The 18187-nt window shown below is 39.6% G+C and overlaps 2 protein-coding genes across 2 annotated transcripts; both read left to right on the top strand.

Annotated features, from left to right (window-relative positions):
- The first annotated feature begins 1560 nt into the window (after positions 1 to 1560).
- Positions 1561 to 7872, top strand: LOC133714457 (uncharacterized). Its single transcript, XM_062140580.1, has 2 exons — positions 1561 to 1915; positions 7633 to 7872. The coding sequence occupies exons 1-2, from the start codon at positions 1700 to 1702 to the stop codon at positions 7765 to 7767; spliced, it is 351 nt and encodes a 116-aa protein (XP_061996564.1). The 5' UTR covers positions 1561 to 1699; the 3' UTR covers positions 7768 to 7872.
- Positions 7873 to 14611: 6739 nt separating this feature from the next.
- On the top strand, positions 14612 to 17658 carry LOC133717926 (triosephosphate isomerase, cytosolic). Its single transcript, XM_062144686.1, has 9 exons — positions 14612 to 14770; positions 14967 to 15042; positions 15160 to 15283; positions 15621 to 15705; positions 15835 to 15967; positions 16306 to 16400; positions 16704 to 16782; positions 17172 to 17254; positions 17376 to 17658. The coding sequence occupies exons 1-9, from the start codon at positions 14732 to 14734 to the stop codon at positions 17421 to 17423; spliced, it is 762 nt and encodes a 253-aa protein (XP_062000670.1). The 5' UTR covers positions 14612 to 14731; the 3' UTR covers positions 17424 to 17658.
- The last annotated feature ends 529 nt before the right edge of the window (positions 17659 to 18187 follow it).

Here is an 18187-nt window from a genome sequence, read left to right on the forward strand (position 1 = left end):
CTAGGAGATGATCAGGTGGAGTCTTCGCCGGTGGGCTGGAGTCGTCGTTGAGGCCACTGAGATCGCTGGTCGGGCTGGAGTCGTCGTCCTTGTCCCTGTCGGCGTCGAGAGGGCCGGAGTCAGATGAGCTGATAGAGTCTGGGTCAAATCTGGTGTATGGGTATGGCGGAGAAAGAGAGTCTGATAGGAGGAGGAGGAGGAGGAGGAGAGAGAGAGAGAGAGTCTGGGAGGTGAGAGGCTGAGGGAAGTCGAGTGAGAGAGATAGAATGAGGGGAATGAGGGCAATTTTGTCAAACATTGTTAGATTGGGTAACTGAGGTTAAAAAACTCTTGCTGGATTAAGTGGGCAATGTTTAGTCTAAAATTGGGTAAGTGGTCACGGCCCCAATAATTCATTTATTTTTCTTTTGTTTTAGTCCTAGATGCGTTTTTTTTGTTGGGAGCGACATGTGAAAAATGAAGTGTCTGAACTCTGAACAACTTTATATGTAATACAAGTTACATGCACTTAAATGACATGGATAGAAACAAAATTCAAATTTGATTTTTGTCCGGTTATAGTCAGATAATTTTCTCTAAATATGGTGTGTTATTAACTTTTTTAATTACCAAAATTTTGAACCTAGATTTTTTACCTTCTAGGCTATTGTTAGTTGACACTACCTTTTTTATGCTCCTACACGACTTATAAATTTTAATCAAATTACCTCTCGTATTGAACGGTAAAACTAATAAAATAAAATACAAAGTAAACTGCGTACTTTCAAATTTTATTTTTAATTTTCTTCTTAGGTCTGGCACATTAAGAAACATTAACTCGAAAACTTAAATAAGTGATCAATGAGATACTTTATTTTCAAGGTTTGAGAATACGTGTACATGACATTTATAGAGGCTGTCAAAATTGTAATACAATATTAAAGTATATGATTTATTGACTTTTTTTTTTTTTGATCATGTAGTTAGCTGTTAGTAATACACACACCCATGCAGTGGTATCCCAGCGCCAGGACACCTGCACCGACATCAAATTAAATATTAGTTAATTATACATGTCTAACTAGTAATTTTATAGCATTATTTTGAATGATTTAATATGAATAGAGTGAGCATGTATAGATTAATTTATGTGCTTTCGATCTCAAATAATTAAAATCTATCAAAACTGACTACTTCGAGATACAATAGAAATCTAAATACTAAACAACGGGCCCCACTACATGCAGAAATCTTAGTTTTTCTAATTCAAGAAATGTTCAAGACTAGAGTCAAAGTCTAGTTAGGATCAAGTTATAATCCTCATGTGTTATCGAACATTTTGTTTAATACTAACCCTAACTTCGGAGAATTGAAATTATGTAGTAGCTAATCAGGAGCTCAAATGCATTGGAATCATAACCCTATATGTAACTGTTGGAACCCTTTGTTAAGCACTGATTTATGCTTATACACTCACACACCTTTGTTCATTTTATGCTTATACACTCACACACCTTTGTTCATACTCCCTTCCATTAGAGTAAAGTAAGGGAAAATGTGTACAAAAATGTCCACTTTTACAAGGCTAGGTATGCCATTAATTGCAGTGCCACATATACATATGTAAAAACTAATATGACCTCATAAAAGAGCACCCAGCCTCACCACCCTCAGCATATATACTTGCTTCTTGTTTTCTCTCCTTCAGCTGATCATCAACATGGAGAGGGGAGAGTCCACAGTAAACCATCACTTAACTCACCCAGAATCTCTAGTCACATGGGAGATTATCAGAGCGCGCCCTAACCAAGGGAAGGTGAAGAAGCGAGGCACTACATGTGATTTTTATGGCCCAGAGTCTCCAGAATATGCCTCATTGCTACCGGAAGGCTGGCTCGCCGAGAAGAGAGTCATGCACCACGGGAGAAAATATATGGTGCGTAAATTACCTTATCACCTTGATTTTCTGGTCTTTTTTGTTGTTTAGTTACCTTTGTTTTCATCTTATTGAAAGGTCCTTAATTGGCTTATATAATAAGGATTTGTTTTTGCTGGGTTCAGGCATATATGAAATCACGAATCTGATCGAGTTCAGTGATTTTTATTTCTCATTTTTATCAAAGAGTGTGATATTAATTAGGTCGACTTGATTGTCTGTGAATATATAATGAAGATTTGTGGTTGGTGTTATTGAGTTGATAATGATTGTACTTAAGGAGTTGCAAAAAGTATCTTGTAGAACAAATCTTTTCCTCAGATTTAAGGTTGGGCTGCTCAGCCAAACATGGTTGAACTTGGTAAAGAGAATTTGTTGTGAGAGACCGAGAGAATCAACGATCAGACTTTTTTTTTTTTTTTTTTTGTTAATGTTTTAGAGAAACGGGAATTGAGAGAAAATTGCTGTGTATTCTCATTGATAATAGGGGCCTCTTTATATAGAGGATTATAATGCATAGAGTCTGAATCATACAAGGAAAGATAATCTCTAGATTCTTCTAATTAAACCCTATTACCACTAGGTCAACTAACCTGGAGTTTGGGCCAAACACAAATTAGGGTTTTACTTGAACACTCCCCCTTGTGTTGCCCAAACGCGGTGCTTCTCTCGTTGCCTCATTAAAAACCTTGCCGAGTAACAAAAACCCAGTGGGACAAAAATAACCTCGGTCGAAGGGGGAAAAGAGCACAACACACCCTTCACGTTTCGAGACCATACATGTAAACATCTCCCCCTGATGTCTGCATCTCCCCCTGATGTCAACGGTCATCGGAGTTCGGATAACTTCCCCAAACGATGCAACCAACATGTTTCTCGAAAGTGGAATTTAGGCAATGACTTAGTGAGCAAGCCTGCCACACTGTCCTCAGATTGAACCTAGTTCACTTTGATTTTGAGGAGAGTCTATTGTTGCTGATTATCCTTGGTGTTGTCGCTTTTGATGTAGCCTTGCTTCATTTGTGTAGGCTCATCTGTGGTAGACTTCAAACCAAAACTTTTCGAACATGCGTAATTATAGATCCAATCCATATACATTCACGAACCACTTCGTGAAGAGCAATGATCTCTGCATTGTTCGAAGATATAGCGACTAGGGTCTATTCTGTAGACCTCCAAGATATCACGGTCTTTACCCATGGTGAACACTTAACCAGTTTGGGAATGACCTTTGTGTGGGTAAGAGAGACACCCAACATCAGCAAAACCTTCCAAAACACATGTTGTTTTGGGATGGGGATAGTGGACGCATGCCAGAATTGGCGGCGTTCCTAGTGTGTGATGGGCCCGAATCCATCATCTCTCTATATGGATAAAGCATGCCCATATCAGTCGTACATCTAGTATCGAAAGATATCTTTTACACCAATCCAATGGCATCACGTTGGCGCAAAGCTATACCTTAGCTAACAAGTTCATGGCAAATGAGATGTCCGGTCTTGTGCATTGAGCTAAGTACAATAATGAGTCTATTGTACTTAACTAGGGCATTTCTGCCCCTAGCGCATCTTCGTCATCATCCTTCGAACGAAGAGGATCCTTTTCAGGATCAAGATTACGAACGATCATGGGGGTGCTTGAAAGTTTGACCTTGTCAAAATGCCTAAGCATCTATCAACACGATGCTCAAGTTCCAAACCGAGACATAATCGTGTTCTCCCAAAATTCTTCATCTCAAAATCGGATTTCAAGTGTTCAGCGGTTTCCCTTAACTTTTTAAGGACTTCCAATGAAGATCATGTCCAACATGAACCGTGATAGAATCCGAAACTTGTTATCGAGACGCGTGGGCATATCCCTTCCCAATCAAGTAGTCATCTTAGTGAGCGCTTCAACCTTATTGTAAACGCGCTCTGTGGTCTAGAGCCACTTGACTTGGGTAAATGAAGTTCACCATGAACCTTCATGTATATTTCGTATCTAGATCCCCATAGAGATACGTGTTGACCACATTTCTAAGCTGCATGATCAGTTATTCGGAAACTACCAAACTGACAGGGTAGTGGAGTGCAGTGACATCCATTACGAGAGAATATGTCTCATCGTAGTCGATTCCAGGGCGTTTTGTGAGAAGCCTTGCGCCATAAGGCGAGATTGCCATATCTTTTTCTCATCACGCTTTCTAACGAAGACCCATTAGTCAATAGGTTTTATGTTAGGAGGTGTTGGCACAACTGGCTCAAAAAACCTTCCTCTTCGTTAGAGAATACAACTTAACCTGGATCGCATCTTTCCATTTAGGCCAAATCTCTCTATGTTAGCATTCATTCATCAACAGAGCGTGGTTCGATATCATCTGACTCAACAAACTCATGCGCGACTACATTATCAATTATGATGGAGTTTCTATCCCACGTCTCATGTACACTAGTGTAAGTTTCATATAGCTCTATATTCTCAAGAATAGGTTCTGACGTTGAGGCGTCCCCCAACGATAACCATCACCCGGAAGATACTCATGAGACGGATTTTGAGTGTCGATAATCAAAGGATTGGAATGTGCCAAAGTATCCTTCGAACCCACGGGCCTCCCACGCATCCTAGCTGGGGCCATGGCCTATAACGCCAGAGTGCCACTCTCTTTGGCGTTGGCGCCATGCCTACCTTCGTGTAGGGTGGCGCTACGTCCTCTCGTAGGGACGTCCTTCCTTGCAGGCATGTTTGCAGCATATTTGTGTGATCTCGTCACTTTAGTAGGGATCGAGATGAGACATAGTGGGGACAGACCACGACAATTCCTGTCGTTCCTGCTGAACATCTGTGTTCTTATCTCCCCCTAACGATGGGAAGACTGTCTCATCAAAGTGACATCCGCAAATCTAGCGGTAAGGAGATCACCTAGCAAGGTCATGAAGTGGCGGACAATTGTTGGAGTCTCAAATCCAACGTAGTTGCCCATTCGTCTGTGATGACCCATCATAGAGTGCTGTGGCTGCGCAATTGGCACATAAATAGCACACTCAAATATGCGCAAGTACGATACTTATACCCAGTCACTAGCTATAACGCAGAGGTAGATTGAGTGGCGGTGGGTCGTAGACGAATTAGCATAGCTGCATGCGATATTGCATCACCCCAAGCGGATATTAGGAGATTGGTGCGCATTACCAATGTCCGGACTACTATCGTAGTCGTTTCTGCGAGACCATTTGGATGTGCTCATGGGAATATGATGTCCAACATCAGTCCCAATGCAATAAACATCGAATGTCTTCGATGTAAACTCACTAACATAGTCAAATCCAATTGACTGAATAGGATGATTCGGGGAGTGAGCCCGTTGTTGTATGATATGTGCTAGGAGTGTAGCATAAGCAGCATTACAAGTGGACAATGGCACAACACATGACCAGCGTGTTTGCGTGTCAACCAACATCATGAGATATTTAAACGTCCGCAAGTTGGTTGAACTAGTCCACAGAATCCCCACGGATTCTATGTAAGAACATAATGAGTATTTTTATATCATTTGCATAGGACGGTCTCAGTCCTAATTTCCCTAAGGAACGGGCTTTGTAAAACGAGCGAGAGGCTTTAGAAGCAACCAATGAGAATTTTGGTTAGGCCTGAGCGTCTGAAACGCTATTTGAAGCAAGTTGGTGATTGCAACATCACCTGGGGCGCCATCACCATGATGGACGCCATCCATGGCGTCATGGATAGGGACTACGCCAGCCCTAGGCTGGTGGTGGACGGAGGCGGTGCCGTAGGCAGCAGCGTCTGTCACACTTAGTCCAGGAATCAACTTTTGATTCATGCTTCATTTCGCTCGAGAGAAAAGATGTCCATGTGAAGTCTTTAGTAGACGGATCATCATATCATCGGATCATCATATCATGACTAGGATGACCTATCGTGACAAAGCCAATATGTGTCTAAATCCAAGAGATCTTCTCTCATAACTTTATTGGATTTAATAGCTCGAATAGTGACATAGAGTCTACTAGAGAGACACATAAACTTCTCTAAGATGCGCATTTGTTCGCAATCATTAGAGGTATTGCAAAGGAACTCATTTCCGTTCTCTACATGAATTTTCTCATGGAATCCGTTGGCTATTCATAGAGTACGATTTACCCTAAGAGCGTAGAGAGTTTCTGTGACAGTAATCAAAGTGTCATTTGGCAAGTGGAACTTGGGCGATTCCATGTCCTTGAATTAATACCGATGGCCCAGCCATCGTAGTCACAAAGTCATATGCTCAGAATCAAAATTGAGTCATAATGAAAAGAACTCGAAATTTTATTCATAAGCCAACGGAGTTACATCATTGTCTCTTTGACCAAAGAAAATCTAATCCAAAATGCTAGCTAATGCAAAACAATGGTAGTCGTCTAACTTCTTTCGGTAATTCCAAAATAAATGTGACCAGGTGAGTCGAGAGATGTCGGTGGAGCAAGGCTCGCTTAAGTACCACTAATCTCATAACCTTCCTAGACATCACACTTACTTTGGGTGAGCCTACTTTGAAGAAATACTAAACCATTAGCATCTACTACAAACATATATGGCAATTGCCTATTACATCTCTTGGAAAAATAAAGACTTAAACAGAATTGGCGATCTATTGATCCCAGCCAGATTTGTAGTCTTCAACCCTTCACTCTAGATCATCTTCTTGATCTTCTTGTTCCACATAGTGAGCTTCTCTTGCTTCACAATATGCTTTGTAGGCGGTGACAAGTTCTTCACGATCTTTACAAATGTGTGCCCAATAATCAGACACTCCACATCGAGAACATACATCTCTTTGCTCGAACTCCATTGATTGAGGAGCTTTGAAAGTGTCATTTAGATGGCTCTTAGTGTTGGTGGCGCCACCAACATGGCCAGAGGAGTTGCCTCCCTTTCTCTTTCCACGTTGACCTCTTCGGTTCCGTGTTCGCCTATTTTGGCGGTTACCTTCCCAAGTAGAGCGATTATATGGACCAGAACGTCCAAATGTATCCCTAAGATTAGGGTTTCGCTCTTGGCGCCCTCTCTTTGGGGCGCGACTATAATTGGATTCCGGAATATACTCTGTTCCCACGGATATCGAATTATAGTTATTCACAAGGATGTTGTCATGCTTTTCAGCGACATTCATAGCTCCAATGAGCTCATGAAACCTTATGATCCGTCTTGCAGTAACATCGATTCGATAGTTCTTAGCAACCATCAATGCAGAGACGGGGAAGGTAGAGATAGTCATTTTCTAAAATCCCACGGAAATATATAGATAGAATGATAAAGAAATTCCTCCTAGACAAGACTAATATACGACATAAATTTTACTCATGCGTTCAAATATGAATTTACCCGCGCAAAGCAGATAATAAATTTCTTTATAATTAAAGGCATCATTTTGAAAGTTTGGTATTACCGTTAATAAAACAGCCTTTTTATTTTGCAAGTGCACTCACACTGTTAATAAAAAATAAAAAATTATCCTTTAAATTTTGAGACAACTTCAATCAAATAAGACAGTCATGGTGAAAAAGAATTAACTGTTTAAGTAAAACCCTAATTTGTATTTGGCCCAAACTCTAGGTTACTTGACCTAGTGGTAATAAAGTTTAATTAGAAAAATCTAGAGATTATAGTACTATCCACACTGAAACTCCGTATGTACATTTTGAAAGATGAAACTAATAAAATTGGTGATGCTTATATTGCAGTATTACTATGATCCGTTGGGGCACCAGTATACCACAAAAAAGGAAGTCCAGAAGGCTAAGCAAGAAGCTACGGTTCAGAATATTGAGGTGCCAGCTAAAGCTGAGGATAATGCTGTCTCCAGCTTAATTGATTGATAACTTCATGAACTTTGAGTTGTGTATACATGTAACAATAAGCAATTCGGGATGCATATATGTAAGCAATAATCAAATTGGATATGAGGATTAACAAAACTTGGTTTGCAGCTCAGTCATGTGTAACTCTTTTATCATATTTTGATTATTTTCAAATGTTCAAATTTCTTCTACAACTAATAAAATCAAATAAACAACAAATTTTAATTTGGACATGAACCTACACAATACGATTCACATGCATTTACCGATTCAGGATTATAACATAAGGAAATATTGTGAGGCCCTAAAATATTTACCTTTTTCACAAAAATTTCTTCCTTCGTCCGACGGCGAGTCCCGGTGACGCTGTCGTCGGACGGGCTTGTTTTCAAAAGCCTTTATGGTTGATTGGCTTGGGGTGATGTCCTCAGTCCTAACTCGGATCAAGATGATGGCAAGGAAGTTGGAGGAGTTGGGGTCGCAGTGGTGGTTTGATGGAGTCGACTGGGTTGAGATATTCGCGAAGGCTGAATCGGTGTGGCGTGCAGTGGTGGGCTACGGATGGATCGATCGGCGCCGTCCCCAGCCTCTTCTCTGGCTATGCGGTCGTGTGACTGTGGAAGGGAGACAAGGTCTGTGGATGCTCGAGATCACTGTGCAACAGGTGTTAGTATCCCAGATCGAAAGAGTTCGGATCTGGTATTTTTTTGGTCTGAGACGGAACTGCGCTGGTTGGGTTGGTTGGTTCGGCGATGGTTCGAGCTCTCGTATGAGAGATGGGCTGGGTAGTCGATTTCGACCTTGGATAGTGGTGCGATGTTGGAGGCACGTCAGGGGAGTCCTTACCGGGGGGAAGAACAGTGCGACGGTGGTGGTAGGTGTGCAGAGGCAACTGTGGGTCTGGGTTATGGGCCGCAGCCTTCTCCTTGCAGTCTTGATTTTTGTTTGGGCTTGGACCAAGCTTTTGGGCTCTTGTTTGTTGGTTTTTTCTTTTCAGTGTTGCTTTTATTTTCTAGTAGTTGTTGGCTTTATGCCATTAATAAGTCCCTATCAATTTTTGGTAGGACGAGGTAGGCTTTGTCCCGATCTGTGCATCTTGAGTGCCATGTCTGGTCTAGGAAGGCGGCGAGTTCCTTGCATTGTCAAATGGTCGCAGCCTCCTAGTGGCAGGATGAAATTCAGTGTCACCGAATTTATTTTTCGGTGGCAACATAGTGGGAAAGTTGATATTATTGTATTATGGCTCCGCGTGAGCGTTATCTTTCCGGTATGTCGCCAAAATTGTAAAGCAAATGGAGTAGCCAATGATGCACTCTTTGCTAAGTGGTGCGTGTTAGAATACACAGGATTAGTAGGGAATCCTGATATTATTTCGGGATTTTCTCTCAAAGCTTATTGTCATACGGGGTTTAGGCACCATGTCCCCCCCCTTGTATTCTATGATTTCATCAATGGTTATGGCTTAAGGGCAGCCGATTTGGCCTTACCTCAAAAAAAAAAAAAAAAAATTTACCTTTTTTTTTTGATTTTATACATGCTTTTTCTGTTGGGAGCGACAGGTGAAAAATGAAGTGGCCGAACAACACTTTTATGTAATCTGTTACATGCACTTAAATGACTATGAATGAATCTGACATGGATAACAACAAAATTGAATTTATTTTTTTACCGTTATTGTCAGATATTTTTTCTCTAAATATGGTGTGCTATTAAGTTTTTTAATTATCAATAATTTTGAAAGTTAATTTTTTACTTTCTAGGTTTGTAATTATAATTAATCGTCAGTTGTTACTACCTTTTTATACTCCTACACAATCTATACATTTTAATTAAATTACCTCTCATATTAGACTGTAAAACAAAAATATGTTTTGATAAAATAAAATAAAAAGTAAACAACATACTTTCAAATTTTAGAAGGCCTACCATGTTTAGACACATTAAGAAGCATTGACTCGAAAGCTTAAATAAGTGATCGAAGAGATATTTTATTTTTAAGGTTCGAGAATACGTGTAGATGATTTTTATAGAGGCCGTCAAATTATAATGTCCTATTAGTGTATATGTCTAGTCTATTAACTCGAGTTATTAGGCTGGAACAACAAATTAATTTACAAGTTAATTCTCATATGTTATCGAACATTTTGTTTAACACTAACCCTAACTGTGAAGAATCAAAATTCTGTAATAGGTACAAGCTCAAATGCACTGGAAACATAATCCAATGTGTACTTGCTCGAACCCTTTATTAAACACTAATTCATGTTTGCCTTATCTAGACCAAAAAAAAAAAAAATGTTTGCCTTAATTGTGGGTCTAATAGTTGTTGATCAGCCCCACACTCAGGGCCAGCCCTGTGAGTTTGGAGGCTCAAGGCGAAAAAAAATTTCGAGGCCCAACAAATTCAACAATTGAATCCCTGAAGATGTGGGGTGAAGATGTGAGTGGTGGACGACGGCGGTTGGCAGTTTTGGAGGAGTGTTGCTAGTACGGTGTTTTGGAGAGTAGCAAGCTTAGCTGAAATTTGATTTTGGTTTTGGGTGAGAGTTTCCATGGAAGAAATGCAGCTCTTCATTTTGGCTTTGCAGAAATTCCAGAGTACTTAAGTGCAGAGGAGAAGAGAACATAGGGCATTTAGGTTTAGTTGCCTCTCATCGTCATGGCTCTGATTACCAGTTGATGGAGCACATACAGTAAAAGTAAAGGAAATTGAAAGAAAGAAAGACAGGGCAAATATCAAAAGCAATTCATTTCCTTTCTAAGTCTCAATGGCGACACAACAAAGGATATAAACTAAAAGAGGTGTCCTTAGCATTACAGGTGAGCAACACGTGTCACAGGACCATAAAAGGAAATTGTACTAGGCCTACGATTTATTGATGGACTAACATAACTAATTGGGCTTGAAGGATAATTGATGGGATAAAGGGTGTCCTCATCATATTGCGTCTAACTGTCTAAGGTTTCTTTACTTATTTTTTTTTTATTTTTTTTTATTACAGGCCAACATAATTTTTTTTTTAGGCCCCTGAAATCTGAGGCCCTAAGTCTGGGCTTGCCCTGCCTAGGCCCAAGGCCGGCACTGCCCACACTGCATAAATACATATTCATCATTTATTTGTTTTTCAAAATATATATATATTTATAGATTTACATGTAACAACCCATTAGTGATAAATATTGTACGTAATATTGCGAAGAAGTAACTACTTTCTAGTCTTATTCAAGCTAGTAAGGTGAAGCAGCAGGGTAATGAACAATCGATACCTCCATAATTCAAGTTTGAAATGATCTAACTACATTAGGACAATATTGGCAGGTAGCGGAAAAAATGGTTCTGCTAGGGTTGCTCTCACGCCGCTCTAGACCGCTAAACATCTTCCTCCATCATCGATGGCAACCTATTCCGATCTCCAGTTCATCGGATTCATTGAGTTTGGCTGATGCCATCTCCTCCAAGCGGTCAAGGCTAGGCGCTGTACCTACCATGACCTCCTTCTCTCAATCCAAATCTGATTTTGGAGCCCAGTACTCTGTGTTTTGCTGGGGAAAACGTCGTTCTGGATCGACGCGGATAGGAGAGGGGAGCGGCTCTGCTTGGACGCTGCCAGCGTTGAGTCAAGTTTAAGGGAGGCGCTGTTGCGAGAAATTCTGCTCAGATTTGCAAGGGCAGAGGCTAGAGGCGTTAAGCCTCGTTTTGTGGGTTTGGCGACTGGCAATTTTGCATCCCGCCGGACTGGAGGAACGGCGCTCATCGTGCCGGATAGCGGTGTCTACCCGATGGGGGTGCCCACAGCATGGTTGGGTGGAAGGCCGTCGGCGATTCTGGTGGTGGGGCAAGCAGTCCTTGGGCTTCTTGGGCCGCTAGTTCTGAAACCAAGTGTTGGGCCGGGATTTCTTGGGTCCAGACTGAGTATTGGGTCTTTGTACCCTTTTTTCAATTAGTTTTGTTTTAACTAGCCTATTACTATGCAAGATTAGTTCATAGTTATAGGCTCACTTTAAATAAGTTTTCTAATATAGTTGGTCTATCCTATGTACCACTGTGGCTCCTCCACGAAGTCTTGTATGGCCATTGGTATGTGTCAGCGGATGGGTATGTACGTAATGGCCTTCTTGGCATGAGTTTTTATCAATGAAATTTCATTTGTTCAAAAACTACATTAGGACAATTGTGGTAATGAAAGAAAAGAAGAAGGAAAAAAACACATAAAATAAAAGAAAAAATCAATTCCGATTATTGTTCTCACGCTCAATCATCTTAAATTGCATTTCACCGGCAGGACAAAAAAAAAAAAAAAAAAAATCTTAATTTGCAACTTAATCAGCCCAACTCTCCTGCATCTAACATAAAGATCATTTTTGTACGACTACAAACCTGAAAATCTAACAGAAACTATCCTTCTAGATTTTTTTATATTTTATTTTTATTTTTTAGGTCTAAGTAGCCAACTTCATTAATGATACTTTCTGTATAATTGTAAATACGAAAATCTAAAAATAAATATAATACAGACACATGCACGCAAAAATATAATAATCTAAGTGATAATTTAAATGCGGGTTACAATATTTGAGTAATTCTCTAATTCGATCTCTGATGGCATGTCAACTCAAGGGCGAGAGATGCTTGATCTTGAGTTGTGCAGGGGTCACGAAGGTTGACACGTGACGAGTACTTTACGGCTTGTGGTTGGTGTTTAGTGGAGGAACCAGCTATTATGTAACTTGATGGTTCTTCACGAGCATTGGGAGACTTCTGGGTTTTTGGAGTGATTTTTTCTCTCTGACTAAAGTCCATCCTGTTGATATTATTTTTTTTGAGAGAATTGTCAACTTATTGCATTGATCAGCGAAATTACACAAAATGACCCATCCATGTGAGACTGTCAAAAGAGTCACTACCTAAGTAATTCAACCTTTTTAAAGATCATGACGCTCAGCCAAAACTACCCTAAAACATCCATGAGAATCAAAGGGGCACAGATGTTACGGACATTTTTGGCGACATATTCTCAGAGAGACCCTACGAACTCCTTCCCCAGAGGAGACGGAGTCCTTACAATATAATAATAGTAAAAGATAAATAAAATCCTGTTGCATATGAGAGAGGATATTTATAGTGTCAGTATCTCTCTCAATTTGGAACGCATTGGTCACATGATATTAATTGTATTTCCTTAGTAACATAATTAAATCAATCAGCCTTAATTAATTGATTTAATCACAACTTTTAAGGAAGTTGGCCAATTAATTTAATGTTTAATTTTCGTCTCAATATCAATTTAATTCAATTGCTATCTAGTTAATTAGTCTTCTTGATTTTACTCGCAGTCGATTGATCTAATTCAATTTATCCGCTTTAATATCAATTGATTTAGTCATAACAGATTCATGTTGCACCACCTTCAACTCCATTTGGAGTTTTTCGAGAAAAGGTCCCATCCTTCAATATCATGATTGGGTCGACTAGGCCAAATCATGAGTGAATAGAAAATCGAAAACGTACATTTATTGCAGATGGACCTTTCATATATCGCCACGTGTCATTCTAATTAGGGTTGGTGTGATAATATGTAAAAAAGGAAGTCCAGAAGGCTAAGCAAGAAGCTACAGACCTTTCATATATGAGTTATCGAAAACGTGTGAGTTATCGAAAACGTACATTTATTGTCGATGGACCTTTCATATATCGCCATGTGTCATTCTCGGAGTAGGGTTGGTGTGATAATATGTGAGTTGAATCTGAGTACAGAATGGAACCATCAATGAGGTGAAGAAGATCGTGAACTTACTCAATGAGGGAAAAGTGCCATCACAAGATGTTGTGGGTGAGTATTGGCATCTGATTAATTAATTACTACTACTTGGGTTAGATTTATGATCTGTGATTTGTATGAGTTATCGGATTGTTAATTTCTTTTTTATTTTTTTATCGGACCTTTCATATATCTCCATGTGTCATTCTACTTGGTTTTGCCAACTCACGAGCCACGTGTATATTTTGTGGGATCCGCGCACCAACTAAGTTTGGTCGGTCATAATCTCAAGTGTCGACCGAATTATTTAATGAATTTTATTTTAATTTTTTTTTTTGTGTCTACAATAATATATTAAATTTTTTTGTTAGTAACTTAATACGTTTAGTAGAATGATTTGATCCATTAAATAAACAGATTTATTTTTGTATCGATAACATTGCCTCTCAAGGGAACTTTGTACTTCATGTGCAACTTGGTACTATTTTTTAAGCAAGGTATTGACGCAACATCATGTGCACTTGTGCAAGAAGAAAGAGGATCGAAGGTTAAATGTCCGAAGTCGGTTGAAGCAATTTGAGCAAAGAGGCCCCATTCTTCGAACTCCACAGCAAAATAGAGTAGCCGGGCATATGCCTCGATTGGAGCAGAAGTGTGATTAGTGTCTGAAAACTCGAGATTGCATTCGAACATTATGAAATTGTCACTTTCATAATATTTCGAGTGTCAGGAAATATATCACGTAATACGGACCTGCTCCGTTTAAAACTTTATTCGTAGTCGGGCCTTGGGCCCGTATGTGCACGAGGTAAACCATGGGCCGTATGAAGAAGGTTTTGGTAAGAATCCGTGGACTCAGCTCGCCTTGGCTCCACCTAATCCGCTAACAGCCATCCACGTTTTGTGACGCAGGAAAGAGGACCCGTGCGCCAGTGAAGTCACTTTTTTAGTTCTTTAAGACAATATCTCAACAGACCAAACTACCCCTCTCCCCTTCCACCCACCCCCACAAACTATACCTCGAAGAATATTCTAGATCCTCAGACCACAACCGTAATTTCACTATTTCAAGTGGGCCCTGGCCCAATCCAGTACTGCTAAGTATCGCCCTTGCGCACCAAGAAAAAGCCGAAATAAAAACAGACCCGAAAAGCCATCATACTCACTCTGTTCATTCACTTTGCGATTTTCGTCAGTACCGAGAAATTTAATCTTCACCAAAAATGGGCAGGAAGTTCTTCGTCGGCGGCAACTGGAAATGCGTAAGTTTCCGATCCGATCTCTCTTGTATTATGATCTGTTTGTTTGTTTGCCGCGAATCAGATTCCGATCACTCACTGTAGGCTTTAACCGATCAGCTAAGCAGATCCTTAGTTTTCTTTATTTGATTCGATATTCGGTTTGAGTTTGATCAAATTAGGGTTGATGTGATAATATGTGAGTTGAATCTGAGTGCAGAATGGAACAATCGATGAGGTTAAGAAGATCGTGAACTTGCTCAATGAGGGAAAAGTGCCGTCACAAGATGTTGTGGGTGAGTATTAGCCTCTGATTAGTTAATTACTATTGCTTGGATTGGATATGCGATCTGTGATATGTATGAGTTATCGGATTGTTAATTTTTTTTTTTACTGTGTTGTTGTTGATGCAGAGGTTGTGGTTAGCCCACCGTATGTGTTTCTTCCATTGGTGAAGAGCACTTTGAGGCCAGATTTCCATGTTGCGGCACAGAACTGCTGGGTCAAGAAGGGTGGTGCTTTCACCGGTGAAGTTAGGTATGTATTCTTCACACACTAGTGACTTTTATTTCGACATGATCTTGATGTGTAGTTTGTAATTGCTACTTTTGTCTAATGCTGTTTTTGTAGTTGTATCTGTGTAGTTAGATTTCGTGTTCATAGTTGGAATGTTTAATGCTGTAGTTAGAGAAGGATTATTATTGTGTTAGTGTTACCAATAAAGGATTATTAATATACTGTATTCATAGTTGGATACTGTGATAGGTGTGCTAGATTCGTATAGTACTTGCATTTATGTGTACTTTTTGATTGAAATGTTTTTTAGTCTTATCCGTGTTGAGTAACTTTTAAGCTGATTTCTGTGTGTTTTCAGTGCTGAGATGCTTAAAAATCTTGAGGTTCCATGGGTCATCCTTGGTCATTCCGAAAGAAGAGCTCTTTTGGGTGAAACCAATGAGGTAATTACTTCCCCTAGTAGGAACTTGTATATTATATTAACTATTGCTCATCACCGGACAATGTTCATCTTTGCCTCTTATTTAGAACAAGAACAACATGGTTTCTCATCTTTGAACACTTTCTTTCAGTTTGTTGGGGATAAGGTTGCTTATGCACTTTCCCAAGGGTTGAAGGTGATCGCCTGTGTTGGTGAGACCCTTGAGCAGCGAGAAGCTGGATCGACTGTGGAAGTTGTTGCTGCACAAACAAAGGCAATTGCAGGTGCATATCAAAATCCATCTGTGGTTCATTTTGCAGATATATCCTTAGAACATTGAATATTTTACTTAGCATTGATTTCTAATCAACTGAGAGGTTTGAAAGATCTAGAAGATCATGCATTTGAATGTGTTATATTTTTCATCACTAATTTACAAGTCTTGTATCTATACCGAATTATACAATTACATCAAGTTCCATTCGGTCATTGTATGTTTTGTTCCCCTCACCCATTTTTTCCTTGGTCTGTGAAAGAGTTTTTTCTGCTGTATCGTGCTACAGGAATCTTGGAGTGCATTGATTGCTTACTGTACTCATTTAAATGTTGTTTTTTCCTGCAGAGAAAGTGAAAGATTGGACCAACATTGTTTTGGCTTATGAGCCAGTGTGGGCTATTGGAACTGGGAAGGTTGCATCTCCAGCTCAGGCTCAGGAAGTAAGTTGTGCCTTGCTAAATTTTCTGGATGTAGTTTTGCTGATTAGCTTTAGTCTTGTGTATTGCTTTTCATTTTAGAGCAAGGTCAAAAATTTTACGGGTATAATTGTAGAGTACAATTAGTGGAAATATTCTTTTTTGTCCTTATGATTGAGAAAAATAAACATTAATAAAGGGAATTCAAGTGAACAATTTTTTCTTAGCTGTCACCAGCCTCCTTTGTGGTGATTTCCTGGGTCATATAGTACATTTACTGCAACTTATTCTGCTATGTCATTCATAGACCTTTTCTCCTTACAACAGGTGCATTGTGAATTGAGGAAATGGCTTCATGCAAACACAAGTCCTGAGGTTGCTGCAACAACCAGGATTATATATGGAGGTGCTGTTATTAATCTCTACCGCAAAAGCTTGTTGTTTATCTGTTTGTTTGGTCTGTCTTTGGCTCAATTTTTAGTTTGCCCTCCCTCGTTTCTGCAAATATTAGGAGCAACTGGAATATACAACTCTGGTTTGGTGATGATCTTTATTCAACTCTGGTTTTGCTATTGTATAATTTTCTTACTTGGTCATCATTGTTATATTGAATTAAAGATTAATGTTTTTCTCTTGCCAAGAATTTATGTTCTTGTTGAAAACTGCATTGCATGGCATGCCTTTTCCTCTGTTTGGATACTGTTTTTTTAATGGATGGTGGTGACTGAGACTATATTAAAAAATTATGTCTTTTACTGTTTGATTTCTCATTACTTATTTAATTGAATTCCTCAGGCTCTGTCAATGGTGCAAACTCCAAAGAGCTGGCAGGTCAGCCCGATCTTGATGGGTTTTTGGTTGGCGGAGCTTCCTTAAAGGTAATGATAATGATGTTGTTGATCGAGTATATGGATGTTACATGTGTCTTGTTTCTTTGGTCAAAAAAAGTATTCTCATCTTATTTTCTTACATCTGTGCCCCGGCTGTTCTTTTCTGCAGCCCGAGTTTATTGACATTATCAACGCAGCTGAGGTGAAGAAAGCCTAGAGGGTTGGTACCTGAGGAGAGTAGTGTGACTTGTTCATTTCCATACAAATAATTATGCTTTTTGTATTCCGATCAGCACCCGGTTCTGGGATTTCTCTGTATGAACAACATTCTGCAGTTTTAATGCTTTTAATGGTTTTGCTGTAGCTTCGTACCAAAACAATGAAGATTGTCAAATGTAGCAACTTTTTCTCGTTTCCTTGAATGAAAGAAAATCCGTAGTTTCTTGATAGAATTGAACCATCTTTTTGTCCTACGCGAAAGGTTTTCAAGCTTTATGGTTTGATGGTGTAAGTGGGCACTTTCTGATCTTATCATCTTCTGAAAAGTTCACTTGCTGTTAGTGTGCTCTCCACAGAAACACAATCCAGGTTGCTCTGTGTTTCCCCCAAATGTCTTGAAACAGATTTTCGAGTTGACTACTGCCTCTATATGATGGTGGCTCTTTTTGACTCTTTTTTGAAAACTCTTCAAGATGGCCTATATTCGTTATCATGCATGCATGAAACCACTAAGATCAAACATGGTTTGATGGTGTACGACGGCACTTTCTGATCTTATCATCTTCTGAAAAGTTCACTTACTGTTAGTGCGCTCTCCACAGAAACACAATCCAGGTTGCTCTGTGTTTCCCCCAAACATGGTCTGATGGTGTACGTCGGCACTTTCTGATCTTATCATCTTCTGAAAAGTTCACTTGCTGTTAGTGCGCTCTCCACAGAAACCCAATCCAGGTTGCTCTGTGTTTCCCCCAAACATGGTCT

This window comes from Rosa rugosa, chromosome 6 (assembly GCF_958449725.1).
Source record: "Rosa rugosa chromosome 6, drRosRugo1.1, whole genome shotgun sequence".
Classification (NCBI taxonomy): Eukaryota; Viridiplantae; Streptophyta; class Magnoliopsida; order Rosales; family Rosaceae; genus Rosa; species Rosa rugosa.